Source organism: Malania oleifera, chromosome 8 (genome assembly GCF_029873635.1).
Source record: "Malania oleifera isolate guangnan ecotype guangnan chromosome 8, ASM2987363v1, whole genome shotgun sequence".
Taxonomy (NCBI): Eukaryota; Viridiplantae; Streptophyta; class Magnoliopsida; order Santalales; family Ximeniaceae; genus Malania; species Malania oleifera.
In genome coordinates this window covers 58,030,410-58,051,513 of record NC_080424.1, presented here as the reverse complement: position 1 = coordinate 58,051,513, position 21,104 = coordinate 58,030,410, and the positions used below count along the sequence as shown (strand labels likewise).

Here is a 21,104-nt window from a genome sequence, read left to right as displayed (position 1 = left end):
CAAAAGTTTGACTTGGCTCGGGTGACCGATCCAGATTTGAACTTATCGTCCACAGTGGACCGAAGCTAAGATGTGACTTTCCTCACCTTCCTCAGCCGACCGAACTAGTAGTTCAAATTGACCTTGGTCGACCTAGTTCAAGACTCAACAAACCGAACCCCACCGAGCGACCGAAACCACGAAACCCTGAGAAAATCACCTGGCTCAGCCGACCGGCCATTGGCCACGGTCGACCGAACTGGAAAGTTGCCTCTGGGCCATTGTGAGTGTTCGGGCGACCGAACCTCTCGGGTTGCCGTGCTTTTACAATGGTAATTGAAATTAAAATTTAATTAAACTTTCTTAAAATTCCCAATATGTCCCCAACGGTCATAATTTCCTGAAAAACTATAAATACCCTTTCATTTGCTTTGATTAGCTACTTCGATTAACTAATTTTTCTCTCAAATTATTTTCTTAATCAAAGTTCCCCCACTTATATTTTTATTGCAAAATCATTGTTGGGGTAAAATTTTATACTCTCCAAAAGCTCTTTATTATTCCTTAGAATATCTTTTGAAAGAGCATATATTTTTTTTTGGGCATTTCTTTTTAGAGCACTCACTCTCACACATACTTTATTTTCTTAAAATCATTTTTGAGAGTAGCCTTAAGATTTCTCCTGATTATCTTCATATTCTTGGGAGAAATTATTTAGTGCACAAATGTTTTTGAGCTTAAGTCCGAGCTTCTCCAAATATTTGTTATTGCAAAAATCTTTATTGGAGAACATATTTATCATGTATATATTCTCATATATATATATATATATATATATATATATATATATATATATATATAGATATTTTATTTGTGCAAAATTTATTTGAACACAAAATCCCTAGGTTCTCCTATTATTCCAAGAAAATTATTTTTGGGAGAAGTTTTATTAGAGTCATATCTATGAGTATTTTATCATACACATCATTTCTTAAAGATTGAAAATATTGTTTTGAGAGAACACCCTTTCTCCACTGAGCATAACTCATATCATAATAGAGTGCATGTATTTGAACTTTTAATGTGTACATCCATTCTTGTATTTAGAAGCGTTTTAATATGTACAAAAATATTTTATTGTATCAGTTGGGTTCATCCCATTAATTGAACTGGGGAGTCTCTGCCCCGTAAGAGAGACCGGTTCGGTTCAGCCCGAAAATTGAACTGGAGTGTCTTCGCCCCGTAAGGGAGACCAGTTGGGCTTAACCTGGTAATTGAGTTAGGGTTTACCTCGCCCCGTAAGGAGAGGTTGTAACGGCTTCTATTCAGCCCGTTAAGTGAGTATGGATAGTGCAATCCTTGGGGGTATGCCCAAGGCAGGGACATAGGCTAGTTTGGCGAACCTCAATAACAAATATTGTGTGTGTCTCTCTCTATATCATTTACTTTCTGCACTTTAATTTTCATATGTATATGCTTGTTTATTTACTGTTATAATTATTTGCATGCACACATTTGAGTTAAATGAGATATGTCGCACGTGTATGTTTGAATGTATAGCTTCATCATTTTTTTACACGCTATTATACTGAATGGGATATGAACTGTGATAAATCGATGTAAATGTTTAAATTAGTCGAAATATTTTTAAAACCCAATTCACCCCCATTTTGGGATCACACCAATTCCAACAACCGCTTTACAGGAGCAAGAAGCCTTGTTCTCTCACCGTCAAGGCTTTGCGGCTTCACCTTAAAAAATTCCTTGTATGAGCAAGATTACAGTCAGCTTGACAAGGAGAATCCAGACCGGCACCAGCATTCCCTTATCCGTCTCCCTTCCTCTTCTTCATCTCAGACAGAAAAGGGTTCTCAGACATGCCATTTGCAGGATCTTCGGCAGCTTCATCTGAACCAAACCTCTGGGTATGATCACTAGGCCTCCTTTGAAAGGGATTGCTCTTAGAGAAGATCGAAGTGGAGACATCTTGCTTAGAAATCTCTCCGAAAAGGGTCTTGAAAACCGTCAAAGCTGAGGGGAGATTCATTCTTGCCATTCTTCTCTGCTTCTTTGGGTTTCTTTCTCATTCAAACCTCAAAGGCAGGGCTTACGTTTCAGCTGCCCTTCGCCTAATTAAACCGTAGAAGGCATATTTTGAAAGTCATCCAAAAATAAATAAATTCCTCACCATCCAAATTCCTTTTCTTTTTTCTTTCTTTTACTAATACTTCTAAAGGTTTCTTTTTTTTTTTTTGTTCTTTCATTTTCCTATATTTGATTCTCTCTTTTTGGTTTTGTTTTACACCAACCAAAGAAATCCCCTCTCTGAACTTCCTTTCTTTCTTTTCTTTTCCTTTCTTTTCTCCCAAAGACCCAAACAAATCCAAGGACTCTTGTCTCTTCAGCACTAACATCATGAAGAAGCAATAAAGATTTTAATGGGTTGAAGAATCTTGTTTCTTCAATATTTTTTGGATATGAATCCTGAATTTAGATTTGAAGAATTCTTGCAATCCCTCGCTGCTTAAATATTCTTCAATTGATTGTCATAGTAGAATCAAATTTCCTGTGTCAAAGGGTATACTTACGATAGTATTTTTCATGCAGTTGTCATTACCATTTTAGTTCAAGTCACAAGAGAGATCTTCTCCTTTCTTGTTATTTCTTTTCTTCTTACTATAACTAATAATTTTTCCAATAATTGGTTAGTAGTGGAGATTTTGTGTTTATGATTTGTAAGCTTAGCATATTCATTTTTGGGTTTTTGGGTTTTTCATTGCAAGTTTTAGAATGTACAAAATTTTTCAAAAGCGCTATTGCATGGTTTTTTTTTTTTAAAAAAAAAAAAAAAAATAGTCTAGCTTGGATTCACACCCAAAATTGTATGCTTAAATTTTTTTTTTTTTAATACATTGTATTGTGTGTGTGGTTTCTACTAGTTGTAGGTTGTGATTTATACAATTGTCTATGTGAAATAAGTTTGCAAAAAAAAAAAAAAAGCAAACATGTACTTCGCCTGTGTAACACAAATTCTTTGTTCCCACAGCCAGTCCCAAGCCCGGATAAAGGAGCAAGGTTGCGTTAAGTAGCTAACAGCAGCATAAAACTTTGTTAGATCTTATTATCATAAATTCTTACCAAATGCACCTAGGTCAAGGAAATAGATCAGGTCAGTGTAAATGAGAGAGAGTTAATAAGTTAGCACAAGAAACTAAGATTAGATTGGCAACTTGGAATATAGGGACTCTTGTGAGAAAAAGTATGAAAATAGTGGAAATAATATTTAGAAGGAAAACTAACTTAATCTATCTTCAAGAGATTAAATGGGTAGGAGAGGAAGCTAGAGAAACTAAAAAATTAGGATCTAAACTTTGGTACATTGGTAAAGAGAAACATAAAAATGGGATAGGTATTATTGTAGACAAAGACCTAAGATCATTTATTTACAATGGAATGATTCATAGGATTTGATTTGAATGGTCACATTGGAAAGGATAATATAGGATATGAGAGGATACATGGAGGCCATGGATATGGAGATAAAAATGAGGCTAGCAATCTTAGATTTTTCCATGTCTTACGATTTGGTTATATTGAATACTTGTTATATAAAAAGGGAAGAACACTTAATAATTTTCAAGAGTGGGTATAATAAAAGTAAAATAAATTTCTTCTTAACTAAGAATGATTGCCTATCTTGTAAGAATTGTAAAGTTATTCCAGATGAAATTTTGGCTACACAACATAGAGTCTTAGTATTAGATATAAATATTACAAAATGGAAGAGGAGTAGCATAAATCAACACAAGAGGACTAGATGGTGGAATTTGAAGGGAGATAATATAATAAAATTCAAAGATAAAATGAACAAAAAGTGTGATTGGACAGTAGGGGATAAAGTTGAAGCAAATAATATTTGGAATAAAATGACAAATTCTATCATAAGGATAGCAAAAAAGGTGAGAGTCCAAAGGAGGATACTCAGGTAGTAAAGAAAGTTGGTGATGGGATCAAGAAGTCCAAAAAGCCGTTAAGATAAAAAGAAATTGGTATAAAAATGGCAAAATTGTAGAAATATAGAAAATCTTGAAAAATATAAAGAAGTGAGAACAAATGCAAAAAAGACTATTAGTGAAGCTAAACATAAAGCTTATGATACTTTATATACTAAACTAGATACAAATGAAAGAGAAACAGATATTTATAAGCTTGCTAGAGCTAGAGAAAGAAAATGCAAAGATTTAGGTGATGTAAAATATATAAAGGACAAGAATGATAATGCCTTAATTAGAGAAAAATAAAAGAGAGGTGGCAGAGATACTTTGATAAGTTGTTTTTTGAAAACTAAAATGAAAGATTGAACTTGGAGGTGACAAATGAGGAGAAGACTAAAAATAGGATATTTATTCACAAAATTAGAGTCCTTGAAGTTAAGATGACATTAAAAAAAATGAGAAGTGGGAAATCTATAGGACCAGACAAAATACCAATTGCAGTATGGAAATATTTAGGGGAGGAATTATTTAGTTAACTAATCTATTCAACACTATTATAAAAACCAAGAAAATGACAGAAGAATGGAGGAAAAGTACTTTAGTACCTTGGTACAAAAAACAAAGGCGATATTCAAAATTGTAATAACTATCGTGGAATTAAGATTATGAGTCGTACGATGAAATTATGGGAAGGGGTAATTGAACATAGAATAAGATTAAAAATGAAGATTTCTAAAAATCAATTTGGGTTTTTGCCGAGGAGATCAACATCAAAAGTTACTTATCTTTTAAGAAGTTTAATGGAAAAGTTTAGGAAAAAGAAGAAGGACTTGCATATGGTTTTTATTGACCTAGAGAAAGCTTATGATAGAGAACCTAGGGAAGTTCTTTAGTGGGTCTTAGAAAAGAAGGGAGTTTGCAGTAGATATACAGAGGTCATTAAGGATATGTATGATAGAGTAATGACTAGAGTAAGGACTGTAGGTGGAGAATCTAGAGATTTTTCAATCACAGTAGGAGTACATCAGGGTTCTACTTTGAGTCCTTATCTTTTAACTTTAGTAAATTGATGAACTAACTAGGAAAATCCAAAATGAGTTCCCTTGGTGTATGTTATTTGTAGATGATATCGTGTTAATTGATGATAGGAGCGGAATAGAATCTAAGCTAGAACTTTAGAGAGCCACATTAGAGTCTAAAGGGTTTAGGATAAGTAGGAATAGGAATATATGAAATGAAATTTCAATAATGTAACAAGTAGCAACAGAGAGAAGATTAAACTTGATAATCAAGAGATTAATAGCACTGATAGATTTAGATATTTTTGATCTACCACGCAAGGCAAAGGGGAAATTGAAGAAGATGTAGTACATAGAATTTAAAAAGGTTGGGTAAAATGGAGGAATGCGTCAGTTGTGTTGTATGATCGTAGAATACCCATAAAATTAAAAGTTTTATAAGATGGCTATAAGGCCAACAATGCTTTATGGTTCAAAATGTTGAACTACTAAGAAACGACATGTACAAAAAATAAAAGTTACTGAAATGCGAATGTTAAGGTGGATGAGTGGTTTAACATTAAAAGATAAAGCAAGAAATGGGCACATACGCGATAATTTAGGCATAGCACCGGTTGAAAACAAGAAAAGGGCGGAGCAGCTTAGATGGTTTGGGTATTTGAAATGCAAGCCTAGTAGAGCACTTGTGAGGAAAAGTGAGTTTGTTATTGTTTCTAGCATGAAAAGGGGTAGGGGTATGCCTAAAATAAATTGGAATAAGGTAGTGAAGAAGGATTTAATAGCCCTTAATCTAGTAGAGGAAAACACTCTAGATTAGGAGAATTGGCAGAAAAGGATTCATGTAACTGACCCCACCTAGTGGAACTTAAGGTTTGTTGTTGTTGTTGTTGTTGCTATTGTACATTTATGCATTGTTTTAATTTTTAGTGAACTGATATTATGTTTCATTGATTGATGTGCAACCATGAAACACAAAATGGAAGATTGACCATTCAACTTAACTAAGTCTTATCTTCAATTTTATTCTCTCTCTTTTAATGCCCTGTTTATTTTCCTATGCTTTTCTCTTAATTTCCCACAACCTTCTCTTGTGCCATTCAATCTTACTCCACTTACTTATTCCTAACACTAAATAAGTAAACATTCTCCAGGATTTAATATCCTAATTAATGGAAGAAAATATCAAACCCTCAAAATTAAAACAACACATAATGTAAAATATTTAAATCATAAACGCCCTAGATAATCTACTAGATTATTAGCTTATAAAATTCTACTAACAAAATGTTGCAAAAGAAAAAGGAAAATTCCTAAAAATAACAAACTACAAGATTTCCAAAATCCTAAAAATGCCAAACCTTTTCATTGTAGGCCTTGAAGCTCATATTGCATCATTCTCCTCTGGTTGGTGAAAATTCTACCTCGAATTTAAGATATTTTAAGAAGCTTACAATGGAATAATGCAATCCATGTGCTTTAGAAATAAATATGAATACAAGTGGGCAAAGGTATAGGAAACAAACCTATTAGGAATGATGAATTCCATATATGCAAATTCATGCATGTCTTCAGACTTGAACTCAATGGACTTACCTTCAATGTATGGTTTAGTCTCTACAATTTCTACCCCCTGAAGTTGTTTCATGGATTCTTTGGGTTAATGTGTCAATTTGAGGTTGCCCTTTATGCCCTCGGATGCGGTTTCTAATACAACAATTGCAGGCTTGCAGCTCTGTTTTTGACATGGTGATCTAGGATAAGAAGCTGGACCAAGGGTAGACCCTTGTTGGAGACCAATTCAAAAGAATTGGGTCGAGGGTTTTCGGATCTAACTAATAAATTATTGAGTTTTTAGTTTAATTATTATAGGATTTAGGCATTTGGGGGATTTTTTTTAATATTTGTATACTTGAGGGGTGTATATATAATTTCATGAAGCTTTAGGGGTATCTGTGTAATTATAGGCTTTCTTAAAAATAGTGTGTGAAAGCCACATAAGAGGATAATATTGATGATATTGAACTGAGAAGTGAATGCGAGTTTCCCCCAATTGTATGATATCTTTCCTTATCTTCCTTCTTCCTTCTTCCTTCTTCCTTCTTCCTTCTTCTTCTTCTTCTTTCCCTCTCCTCTCCTCCATCTCTCCAAAATTCTCTACTGGCTATAATTCCATGATGCTGTCGTCCATCACAGGGGCTCACTTAGCATCTCCAAATACCTCTCTTCTTTTTCGACAATTAAGTCCTTTTGGTCAACCATGCCATGAGCTTTAATATAGCAATAATGGGTTGGTTGCTATGCTTGGTAGCCATTAGAGTTGTTCGCTTAGTCATATCTACGGCCCCTTTGATCCACACACCTAAACAGCCTATTACTTCTGTCAATTTACGATTAATGTCCATGATTTTCTTGATGAAATATTGTTGTTCTAGATTTCTCTGATATCTTCCCAGATCTTCAATTCAAGCACATCTTGCTGAATTGGCCCGAATAATGACAACATTGAGGAAACTGAGGAAGTGGGTTAGGGATTTGGGAAGTGGTCACATTCGGTAGAACTCACAGATGGGAAATGGAAGAGCCATGAATTTTGCAATGGTATAGATGCACAATGAGCAGCTTGTGGTGCTGGTGCTATTGCTGGCAAGGCTTCAATGATGATGATAGTGCCCAATTGTGGCCCATGATTGAAAGGAAAGGAGATTCTGATGATTGATTCAAGAGTTGTTCAGCAAGGAAGATCTGCTGGTTGGGTGCTGTGGGTAGCGGCTGCACTTGTGATTGCGATAGGCTAGGGTTTCACCTGTGGCTGGTAAGCTTGACTGATGGTTGTCTGATCGTTGATCTGGCAGTGGAGGCTAGTGGTTTGATGATGGTGGCAAGGAAGGATCAAAATGAGGTCTGGTACCAAATTGATGCTGGAATGAATGGCACAAGAGAAGGAAGAAGGAAATTAAGAGAAGAGATTAGGAAAATGAACAATGGATTAAAAGAGAGAATAAAAACAAAGACAGAACTCAATTACTGCTGAATGCTCAATATTCCATTCTGTCCCTCATGGTTACACATAAAGCCTTTACATGGGCATTCTCCTAATACTAAATAAGTAAACAATCAATAGAAATCAATCTCAGATCCTAAATTCTCCTAATACTAAATAAGTAAACAATCACTAGAAATCAATCTCAGATCCTAATATCAAATCCCTAAAAATTAAAGCACATAAATGTAAAACTTTTAAATCATAAAGACCCTAGATAATCTACTAGATTATGAGCTTATAAAATCCTACTTTAAAAATGCTGCAAAAATAGGAAAAATCTTTAAAATAATAAACTACAAATTGCCCAGAAATCCCAAAAATGCCTAACATGTCCATTGCAGGCCCAAAGCTCATATTGCTTCATGATATCTTTTGACCTGGAGAACTAAGTTAGGAAAAAGAAGATTGGGATAGCTAAGAGAGAGTACTCAACCAAAGAATGTAATTATAGCCTTTCAAGAATCTATGGTTTTTAAAATTCTTGTTTGATTTGTTTGTCAAAGTCTTCACATCTCACTAAATTTTTTTACGTGGAGAGCTGATATCTCCCTCTTAAGGTTAAGGCATTTCTGTGGATGACCATTCTTAATAGAATTAACACCAACCATGTGTTGCAGCCTACAAGGCTACACAAGGCTTTGTCTCCGGATGTTTGTGTAATGCTTTTTGCTAGTGGTGAAACTCATGTTCACCTATTCTTTCATTGTGCCGGTGCTTGGAGTTTTTGGAACAAACTATTTTGCTTCTTTGGTGAGTGTTGGGTATGTAACTCTTCGGAGGCTTTTCTTTTGATTACTTTTAGCGGTTTCAGGAGGAAAAAGGAAGCAAGCAGATTATGACGTTGTGCATTTTTGGCTATTTTAGGGATGATCTGGCTTGAGAGCAATGCTCACATTTTCCATGATCATTATATGATATTGATGAAATGTGGGGGAGGATTTTTTTTTTTTTTTTTTGCATTATTATTGGTTTTCTCTTCTGGATGTTTTAGGTGCTTTGGTTTCTTTGTTTTCAGCGAGGTTGGATGGCAAAATTGATAATTTTTACTCTATATAGGGATACATACAATTTATGACTATTCCATATAATTTTTTGTTAATGATATGTGGATTAGATGATATCCATCAGTTTAGCTGATCTGATCCATTTACAAAGTGGGTAAGATTTCACCATCTGAATCATTCATTGTGCAGATTGGATATGAATTGGTTTAGGTGGATCAAATACAGATCAGCTAAAGGAGTTTTTAACTGTTTTACCATATCTATGCATGAAACAGTTAACATTTGACACTTCAGTTTTTATGAGAACTGTCCTCTGTTCAAGAGAGTTTTAAAGCATCAAACTTTCAATTCATAAAAATTAGAAACCAAAAAAAATGCAGCAACAAAACAACCACATACAGATATACAGGAAATAATGTGTGCCTATATAACTGTTCCAATAAAGAAAAACAGAAGGCAAGAGTTATTTTGAGTTTGTGAGTAATTCAAGACAACTTGACTTAAAAAGTCAACAATACATAAAGCAAGAATGAAAATCTGAAACACATTGGGACAATAAAAGTTTAATTTTTTTAAAACCGGGTCAGAGGGAGGTGGGGGGAGAGAAAAATCTATATGCAGGAACATGTACCTCGAATGCAACTTCAGGGAAACAATAAAAATGAGAAGGGGAAAAAAAGGTACCTTGAGTGTAAAAGCTCGCCCATCACGACCATCAGGAAAAAGCACTGTCAAGAGTTTTTTATCCTCTTTGACCACCACGCTAAAAGATTCCCAAATAAAGTAAAAGGTAAGCAGAATGGTTCAATTTCCTTAATGCAGCAACTGTAAGTAGAAAGCCAGAATGATAAAACAATGTCAAATATGAAGCAGCAGCCAACCTGCCTGAATTGTTGAGATCAATACCACCAAGTGTCAAATTCACCTCGCTCCCCTTCTGAGGAATTGCATTCTGAAAAGTAATAAATAAATAAACAAAGATCAAGTCTTTCAAATCCTTGATATTGTAAACAGATATAGACGGACACATACCCATGCATTCTCACATAGAGATTCCTAACCACGATGATTTACATCCATTATTGATAGATATCTACTATCTAAATTAATGCTTCATGACCAAGCATGCATATCTAATTCAAACCATGGTTATGAATGGAGGCCTAACCTATAAATTAGAATTTGCTTAAATATACAGAGAGTTATCTTAACTTGGAATAAGGTAGGGAGGAAGGATTTATTAGTCCTTAATCTAATAGAGGAAAACGCTCTTGATCAAGTGAATTGGCAGAAAAAGATTCATGGAGCCGACCCCACCTAGTGGGACTTAAGGGCTTGTTGTTGTTGTATACAGAGAGTTATCTGACAATATATCTTCTAAATAATAGAACACATAGCAATTTGATCCAATGCATTTTAATATTGCAGTCTAAATCTGCACAACATAGTTTTTCCTCCAAAAAACTAAATATTTAAAGAGAAGCCAGGCAGAGGTGCAGCCAGCAGGTGAACTATGTAATCCTCATTTTCCAGTAAATCTCTGCATCAAAATTGTTATTGCAAATGAATATTTCTTTTGTAAAACAAATGCATACGTCAATATTTGAATTTGAATATTTTGTACTCTGTGTCCAAGACCAGAGAGCATTCACATTCTTGCAAATATGATCCAAGTGAAGAGCCTCACTCTTATGCTCCTCCTAATGCTGCTATAAAAAATATTTCATGTTAACTGATATAGATTTGTTTTTCAATATATTATACACACACATACATATAGCATGAAACCAAAAAACACTGTACAAGAAACAATATTCAAATAAGAAGGCCAGTACCACGACTGGCCTACATGGGCTGGCTTTCAAATTAAATATGAAATCTGGATGGTACATCATGTAGCAAAAATACCAGGGGATTGGAAAACTGTAAACCAAAAGAACAAGATGCTAAAAACCCTGCTCTAGCAAGTGCTCACTTTCGGAGAACAATTTCTCTGGTTCTTCAAAGCAGAACAATAATTGCCAATAATAAATCCTCCAATAAAAAAAATGACTAACATTGCTCTGGACAACATTACATCACTCACTTAACAAGGAATGAGAAAACCAACACTGCACAAGACGCTATAACTCTTCAACAGAAATCTTACACAATTACCAAAGCCCATACATGAAAATATTAAATAATCTGAATGATAATAACAAATTTAGAACTCGTAGATCATTAGACATTACAAGCCTGTAAAAATATTAGAGCATCTCTACCAGTTTGATATTTCAAATGTTAGTAGCCACGCAACTGTAAGAACATACTGGCCAAGATTACCGCGAAAAATAGTTTTACTGAACTTAATCAACTGGTCATGATAGGGTTGCATTCACTACCATTTATAGTTCCATGACTACAATTATAGCAGACCATGCCACAATTTCATAACTTATAACATTCTAGTCCCCACCAAATCATTTCAAGCCATTAATTACATTCCAGATTTATATAGTGCATCCAAAATTAACTCTTCTTAATGATCAAGACTCAAGATTACCATGGTCCTAATTTCCATGAAATTGTTGAAATTTCAAATTTCCACAACCCTAAAAATCAAAATGACAGCCAACTTCAATCTTGCAAAATTTCCATAAAAATTTCCACAAATAATTCAAAACTTATCAAAATCTCAAAATTTCAGTGAAATATTTTGAAACTTTTGCAATGGAGCAAAATTTCCTTGAAATTGAAATTTGAGATTGCAAACCCAAATTGATATTCCTGTGTGAATGAATCCTCCATTTTGTTGAAAATAGAGACTATAAAAAGAAGAAAACGGATGATAATTTTTAGGCTTTCTAAATTTTTGAATAATTGAACTTACGTATTAGCTACAACTTTTTATTCGACCTTTGATGTCAAAAATAGCTATATCTGCATAATAACTAACACTGAACTAATTTATGAATTTTATTTATGCTCATTGAATATGTTTAATATGATCAATGCATTACAAAATTGCAACTTATACATGACACTTGTTAATGTATTTTATTTATTATATTTTTGTTTAAATCGTGCATTATTATGACTAATTAACAGTTTCTAGAGTTTCATAAAAAAAATTCCTTGCCTTACTACTGATTTGTATCATTTTTTAAATTGAAACTGAAATTAAAATCGACATAGAAATTTCAATTACAATTCCATATTTTAAAAGCCTTGAAATTTTAGTTGAAATGGAAATTTAGAACCTTGAGATTAACTAAGCTGGCATAACATGACAACACATCTCAGAGAGATAGAGATAGAAAGAGACTTTCTGCTTCACATAGACGCTCAAAATGTCTCAAGTACAGATTAGTCCCAACAGTACATGGGTAAGACAAATGGATTCATGTCTAGCATGACTATAGCTAGATGATAGCTAGATGAAGACCCAACAAGAGTATCTAACAAGAACAGAGAGGAGCATGTCCCAAGTTCACTAGAAGTTTCCTAAACATTCCAACTCCATTCCTTTATTACACAGTCAACATGACAAAATATGGGAGTGCTTGTAGCCTTGTCTAGCAAGCTGCAATACATAGATAACCATCAGAACTGAACACACTGAAAATCAGCTGTATTCCCTAAGATTTAAACTTTAGACAAATCTAGCAATTCATGTGCACCCAAAATATTTATTTGAATCAATGTTTATTTGAGTCCATGTAACATAGGACTCACATTATCAGCCATCAATTGATATTACTATCATCCTCAGCAGCAGCAGAATTAAATTCCCTGCATCATGTGACAATTAACAAACTCTACAGACACTTATTAATTTTGATGTGAAATGAAGATTACTGGAAAATTAACAGTCGTATAAATGACTAAATAGAAATTCTTCTGGTTTCACACCAAACAGATATGAATATGTTACCGTTCGGACTAACTAGTGTTACCTAGAAAAATCGTAGAAGTTAAAAAAGGGGCTCAAATAGGACAACATATCACCTACAGACTCACTCAAGTGTGTTACTAGAAAGAAAAAAAACATAGCTTTCATGCAGTGTTGTCCTTGTAATCTTTAAATAGCAGCAATTTAAGATACATAAGATTACATGTGCATAGTTGACTGATCAGAGTAGAACTACTTACAGGATCACTTCTGAAAAACACCAATGAGGTACGTGTCAAAATAAACCATCTTTTCTTCCAGGACGTCCATCCAATTCCTAGACAAAAAAGAATAAAAATGTAGTCACTTAGATGAAGCCATAGCTCTCACAACGCGTGTGTAAAAAGTATGAGTCTAGACAACAGATGAATATTATATGCAGAAAACTGGAGAAGGGGTAGAAAAATTAATCACCACACACATGAAATAAGAATAAGAACAGCTGCCAATTTATCAGATGAAATCAACACTCTCATGCCCAGATTCACCAGACAAAGATGCATATTATTAGAAAACTGAGCTGTGCTTGAGAAGCTTAAGAATTTCTGCACATCTTAAAGCATCCCACTATGTATGATGTACAGTGTATCTATCTGAATCCATACAATCCTGAGGTAAGTTTGTCACAGAATAAGTTAGAACAACAATCTACAACTTCAAGCAAAGATACCAGCTTAATTCATCACCCCATTTTAGAAGCAACAAATAAATGAATCTGGGGTCCACATTTGAAAAATCAGCAATGTGTTAAAATAATTGAAGTTCGGGTTCACCACACAGGATTCATTAGCCACAGCAACAACTCCTTCTCCTACAATAAGCCCCTCCACAAAACTTGCTTGCTCACATTTCCACGTCTCTAAAAAACATCCCCACTTTCTATAAAGTCCTCCTTTTGTTATGTCCAAGTCACATTAGATTTTATCATTAACATAATTGAAAATTTACCAAGAGTCTTGGGGTGCCACATTAGAAAGGCTTTTATCTTCATTAATGGTAGAGGTAACATCACTACCAAGACAAATTTTGAGGGAGAAGCAAATATTCATTAAGGTAGGTATGTCAAGGTAAATCATATAATATATATGTATATAACAACATCAGCAGTGCTTTCCCAATTCCAAAGAATCTGAATAGTAGAATTAAAATGAATATAGATGAACAAACTTGTCAATGTACAAGCATTTATAGATTGTTGTTTCCCCGATGTAAAAGAGTAGAAGTCATTAACAAACTAAGAATAGAACCTCTACTATAACAAATTCAGAGAGATAACAGCAACACCTAACAGGTGGACTAACTTAGGTAGAACACCTAACAGGTGGACTAACTTAGGTAGAACACCTAACAGCTGGACTAACTTAGGTAGAACCATGAAATAGTCAGCAGCTCTTCTTCCTTACTGCTCCTAAAATTTGAATTTTGTCAATAGATAACGAAGTTATTTGTCAAATGTAAAATTGTTACCAAACTCCATTCATAGGAGCTCTGAAAACAATTAAAATTTCCCATGGAGTTGCAAAATGTTCATCATGGTCGTTCTTATTTTCACATCCAATTGGGTTAAATTATATATTCTAGCAGGCTAGCAGGGATGCTACCTTTTTGTTTGGGTCACAAGAATGAAAATTTTCATCCACGGTATTGAAGACTTCCATCTAAATTAGGGCCAATAATCCAGTTCTTCTTGATTATATATAACTATGATCTTTTATGTTTGTGAAAAAATAACTTGTGCAAGTTTCAACTGTTGCATTTACCTATCATATAAAGATATCACTAAAGCAAATTTTGAAATGTGAAAGAATTGACAATGCTGGTCCAACTAAAAGTTTAGTTTCAAACAAAGTGACATGGCAGAACAGGAATTCAATTTCTCCACACTTGATGATTTGGACACATCACAATGAGTATACATACAATCTGGTATCTATACTCCAAGAAACTGATTGTGTAGCCAAGAGGTTGTAGCTAAAATTTTATCCCTAAAATTATTTAATACCAAAAAAAAAAAAACTTGATAATCAATATTTTGAATGGATAAAGAAATAGAAAACCAGTAAACATTGCTCCTGATTCCAGCGCAAAAGGCACTCAACAAAAGAGACACATCACAGTGAGCTGTTATACATACAATCTGATATCTATACTTCAAGAAACTGATCTGTGTAGCCAAGAAGTTGTAGCTAAAATTTAAACCCTAAAATTATTTAAATACAAAAAAAAAAATACTTGGTAATCTATATTTTTAATGGATAGAGAAATAGAAAACTGTAAACATTGCTGCTGATTCCAGCACATAAGGCACACAACAAAAGAGATGCCAAAGAAGAAACCAACTACAAAACAGTTAAAACTGCTACCATCCAACTCATAAAAGACATTTAGAAAATACAAATGCCCAAGAAAGATGTAAGACACACCTTTTGAAGATAAAAAAAGTGGCCCACTCTTGAAAACCTGCAAGGCAGTGTAAATTTCAGAACACAAAAGTGCAGCCATTTTCAGTACACCAAGAGCATAAAAACAGGAGGGTACATGACAAACTAAACTAAGTCTTGGATGCGTCACTCACCCAGTCTAAGCAATTATAATGCTTAGACTTTACAAAGAAAAAAAAAATGGCCGGTTCACAAAGATTTAAGTAAAATTTTCTTTTGAAATTAAGCATTTTTTTTGTTTAATATTCAAAAATTGGTCACACTCGCAGCCATCTTCAAAGTGCTGATAAGATGTGATCCATGTATATATTTCCTCATCTTGGGCTAAAAGTGAATAAGTGACAAGTGGATATCCAGTTTAAAATAAATAAATAAATCAATCGATCAATCAAATCCATATGAACATTCAAGCACAGGGGAAGGAAGCCAAAAAAAACACATTACACATTCGCGGAAGCACGTCTACATAAGCACATATATATGTACATATGTATGAATACATGTCCGCGCAAACAAACACATAACATGAAATATACATTGGCGATTGTCATGGATAAAAATCTGAAAGATGACATCAACTGTCCTAAAAATTGAGAAGTACCACATTTCCAGCACGAGAACGCGATTGATCAGGAGGCGCAGGAGGAGCAGGAGGGATGCTGCCATCTCCCTGCAACACATTAGCCATTCAAGTTACACAACTCCAAGTTCCTCGTTAACAACACATGGCAATATCAATTTTGCAGAAAAGAATAGACCGCATCGAATCCATAGCGGAGGCTTCCGTGGAAATGTGATTAATCCATATGTACCTGAGAAGAGTCCGCGCAACGACTACTCATCCTCAGAATCCGAATCAACTACCGTAATAAAAGCTTCTCACAAACAACCTGCATTCACATTGATCAAAATCGCATTGCCGCTCAAAGATAAAAAAGCAAACCAACCAAACAGAAACCAGAAAAAAAAAAATCAAAATCAAAATTAGGGTACATATAAGCTGCGATTCGATGAGAAAAGTAGATTTACGACATACCTATTAATGAATTAAACAGGTTTATGCTAAAAAAAATCATGAAAAGGTATCGATTAATCCCGAGCAGAGATGGGGAGACAGAGCAGGAGGCAAGAGAGCGTGAGAGAGAGAGAGAGAGAGGGAGAGAGAGTGGAATTGATGATGGGTAGCGCACGCACCCGCCACCCCACGCCTTCGTCGCAACGGAAACCCGGCGGTCAAGCAAGCCAAATTGAGGTGGGGGAGGGGTCCTGTTTATGCGGCCGTTGTACACGTCAACCCTGTCGCTCTCCCCCAAACGCGTGGGAGGGAAATAGAAAAATTAGCCAATAATAAATTAATATTCCCTTCTTCTTTTTACTTTTCTCCCTTTTTTTCAAAAAAACAAATTCGTAGTAACTTTTTTTCCGAAATTTTTGAGTAGTAAAATAATATTTATATCCTAAATTATACCACTACTATAAAAATTCAATAATTTATTTTAACTTTATATTCTTCCAAAAGTTATCCATGAGAATCTATATTTTTATTGATACATAGAAAGAGGATTCCTTTTTTTTTATTTTTTGGACTTTAATATCTCCAAAATATTTTTATAATTATTTTAAAAAAAGAAAAAAAAATTCCTTTAACTTAACTATTCATGTATATTTTAAAACATTCCAACAAATACTCAAAATCACCCATAACTTACTTAAAAAAAGAATATGTTAACTTTTCCGGATTGTTTACAACAAGACACCTGATCCAATACAACATGTCTTTAGCTATATAAGTTGTTATATATCTTCTTCTTCTTCTTCTTTTTGTACAGTAACAACCGTAACAAATTTTAAATCTAATTAAGTGGGGATAGTTACATGAATCATTTTCCACAAATTCACTTGATTAAAGACACTTTTTTCGACAAAATTAACGACTATTCAGTTTTTCTTCACTATCTCATTCTAAATCATTTTTAACTTATTCCTGCCCTTTTTAACTCCAAAAATAATAATTAACTCCTATTTACAAGTGAATCGCTTCACCCGCATTTTAAATATTCAAATTATTTAAATCGTTTATTCCTTATTTTATCTTTGACGACGAGTGCATAATTTATACATAGAAATCACATTAAAGGAAAAGAGAAGGATTGTAAATGAATAAATGATCAATAACCCTACAAAATACATGTCTTCTCTCTCTCTCCGCCCCTTATTAACTCTCTCCAACTACCAATTAATACATATTAACTTTATTGCAAACTAACATTGAAACTAAATAAATATTTAGTACGTTTAAAAATAATATGCATCTTTTGCACCAACCAAGGTTGACAATTTCGTCAAATTCAGTTGGAAACCTTAGCATTCAAGTTCAAAATTCGCAGAATTACAGTGCTGTGGGTAGATATGCCCACCCACTTGCGTCTTTAATATATATATATATATATAAATTAAGGACCGTAACGTAATTTAATGATCTTGCCAGCCTGGCAGTGTTGCTTTTTAATGGGGGAGGGCGTGCCGGCCTTAACTTTTTTTTTTTTTTTTTCCAAAAATAACCTCTGTTTCATAGTTCATAGTTTAGACTCAGGTCCCTATCTATGTGCATGTTTGGTTGGCTAAAAAGAGAGAGAGAGAGAGAGAGAGAGAGAGAGAGAGAGAGAGAGAGAGAGGGAGAGGAGAACGAAAATATATTTTGTTTAATTTTTTCCCGAGAAAATTTTTGTTAGCTAAAAAATTGATGCAATTTTCATTTGTGAATCTCTAAATGAGACTGGTAACAAAAAGCATTTCGATCTAGTGATATTAAAAAATATGTAGTATTTTGAAATTCGTAAAAAGTTTACTATTATTAATAACGCAAACTTTATAAATCTAGTAATATTATTTTTAGGAAATGTTTGTTGGAAATGAAAATGCATAAAGTTATAACATATTAATTTATTCAAATTTTTTTTTTAATTCTCAATTAAAATTCTAAAATTGCATACATCGTCATTTTATCTTTCTTTTTTCATATATATTTTCAGTTTAATAACAAAAGGCATTTTTATTGATATTGAAATTTTTGAGAAATTCACAAAAAATTGATATTAGGTATTTATAATCGTATCTTTACAAGATAAATGAATGTGAAAATGAATAAATAAATATATTCCCTTAAACGTCGGCTGTAATTGTGTGACGGGACGGCGTGCTATATTCTAATTATATATGATTATCACACTTAAGTATTTAATTATCGTTTCTTTATTTCCATAAATATAAAAACAAATAAAATAAAATAAAAATAAAAAGAGAAACTAAGAATGTTAAGTGGGCCCAACCCAAGGGGAGGGACAGCTCTAACTTTTAGAACTAAAATGATTGTAGTCATGGTATCCATATAGAGAGCCCAACTCACTGAATTTTTAACAATTTAATTAATTAATTAATCAATTATAATTATGTATTTACCTACTTTTAATTGGTAAAATTAGTGTATGAGATTTCCCATGCATAGATTTGGAGAAATTCAAATATGAGGGTAGCTGGCTTTTCAATATATACCCATTAACCAATCTGTTTTTTTTTTTTTTTTTTTTTTTTTTTTTCTTTTGACTTTTAAGCTTTGAAAAAAGACTTAAAAAGAAAGAGGAGAAGTTTACTTATTTTTTCTTTTCATCTGGCCTTTTTTTTTTTTTTCAATTCTGCATTTACAACACACTAACGCGACGCGGTGCCATCAATTGATACAATTGAATATTATGATCAAATGATATGGTCGCTATGGTTTTTTAGTGTCTATAGAATTTCATATGTATAGTTAACTTTAAATTACAATGTCGACAAGTATATTGAAATAACATAAAAACATAATGAACAATGACACACCGAATAATTTGCATTAGTGTTGATTTTTGTCTCATAATACAAAAGTTTCATAAGAAATAAGTAAGATAGTAATAACACTACCCAATTAACTTTTAATGTCAATATCAAACTATATAGAAGTTGTCAACCAACCTTTTTCAATACTGAAACTTAAAAATGGATGATGTCATTCGCTTAAAATAATATTGGTTAATTTTATTTTCTTAGCAATGCTTAAAATTTGTTAATGCCATCTGATAAACAAAAGAATTGGATTTTGATGTCATTCAATTAGAAAAATGTTGATGCTCTTGATACTTGTAGGTGTCAAAAATTATAGACTCTATTCATTAGGTATCTGTTGAGAAAGAAAAATAAGCTTTGAAGGACTCAAGGTGTATTCCAAGATATTACTTTGATGCATTTGTTAGAGGAGAGAAGAGACTGAAGTTATAACATTCATGATGAAAAAGTTGTTAATATTCCCCTTAACTCCTAATCGTTGTTGTCTTAATTAGGAAAGTTTTGAAATCCTTCCATTATAACCTTTAGGGCAAAGGTCTAAGTCAACTCGTGATGGCCTCATATGACATACATGTTTTATATCTTCGTCAATGTTGATCATAAATTTTATTAGATAAAGATATAGGCTTGTTCTTAGAAAGGGGACAACACAATAATTTAAACTTAAAAATTCTATGTTTAATATTTTGAGTTTAAATCTCAGCGAATGAGAGGAGTATTACTTCAATGAACCGTATTGTTTAAATCTCAATGAATGATAGGAGCATTAATTAAATAAATCATAGTGTCAATGAACATATTGTGTATTTGAAGTGGTCAAGACAAATGAACTTCTAATAATGCCAAGTTTAGTTAGAATATTTGTGTATTATTATGGAACATTGGATTTAAACTTAATATATTTTCATTGCTATCAATAGGTTATGATGTAAAATCTTGCATTAATTTTGATCCAGACAACATACAACAATTTAATTAACATATTTTCATCATATTTACAACATGGAGCTCAATTTATTTTCTTTCCACTAATTTCAATTTTATTTTTTGATGTGTAGAGCATGTGTGTGTTATTATTGAACACTATGTGTAACTGTATAACACTAAATAACTTCTTGTGTTATTTTTAATCTAAAAAAACATTTCAAATTAATTATTGCATGCTGGTAATTAACATATTCATTTGGTGTCATATTCCCAATATATTTACAACATTTGGAAACGCCGAAAATTAAAGAAACTTCCAAGCATTGCCAAACTTGTAAGGAGACATCGTGAACTTAAGATTTAAGGAGGCATCATCAATGCATTTATTTTTAAATATTCAATGATCTTTTAATTGGTAAATTATTAAATTTGGGCAATTGCATCAATTGAATGATCAATATTTTTTTTTTGTGCCTATTTTGTCACTTAAGTAATGGAAGTGGGACCAAGACAATATTTTTCTAATTTTAAAAAAATAAAATCAATTTCTAAACGATTAATTGAGAAAGTAGTAAGACAATTACATTTTTCTCCTATGTATTTCTCATTTATACAATCTTCAATTCCCATTATCTTAGCTCAAAGACTTTTTTTATGAGCTATGATATCTTTGTAATACTACTAGATCCAATACGATGTAGCCCATCTTTCATCTCTTACCCTTTCCAAGATTTGAACAATAGATCTCCAACACATGCTATAATATTCAAACCTCTCTCTCTCTCTCTCTCTCTCTCTCTCTCTCTCTCTCTCTCTCTCTCTCTCTCTCTCTCTCTCTCTCTCTCTCTCTCTCTCTCTCTCTCTCTCTCTATATATATATATA

The 21,104-nt window shown here is 33.1% G+C and overlaps 1 protein-coding gene across 3 annotated transcripts in view; it reads right to left on the bottom strand.

The window, feature by feature from the left end:
* Nucleotides 1-16,667, bottom strand: part of LOC131162531 (rho GTPase-activating protein REN1) — a 53,323-nt gene extending 36,656 nt beyond the window's left edge. For all 3 annotated transcript variants that reach the window (XM_058119122.1, XM_058119123.1, XM_058119124.1), the window contains exons 1-7: nucleotides 16,452-16,667; nucleotides 16,228-16,305; nucleotides 16,017-16,085; nucleotides 15,398-15,434; nucleotides 13,175-13,251; nucleotides 9,922-9,992; nucleotides 9,725-9,803 (exon numbers count right to left, since the gene is read on the bottom strand). In XM_058119122.1, the coding sequence (XP_057975105.1) occupies nucleotides 9,725-9,803; nucleotides 9,922-9,992; nucleotides 13,175-13,251; nucleotides 15,398-15,434; nucleotides 16,017-16,085; nucleotides 16,228-16,257 (363 nt within the window). In that variant the 5' untranslated portion in view covers nucleotides 16,258-16,305; nucleotides 16,452-16,667. The remainder of the gene's footprint in view (nucleotides 1-9,724; nucleotides 9,804-9,921; nucleotides 9,993-13,174; nucleotides 13,252-15,397; nucleotides 15,435-16,016; nucleotides 16,086-16,227; nucleotides 16,306-16,451) is intronic.
* Between the last annotated feature and the right edge of the window lie 4,437 nt (nucleotides 16,668-21,104).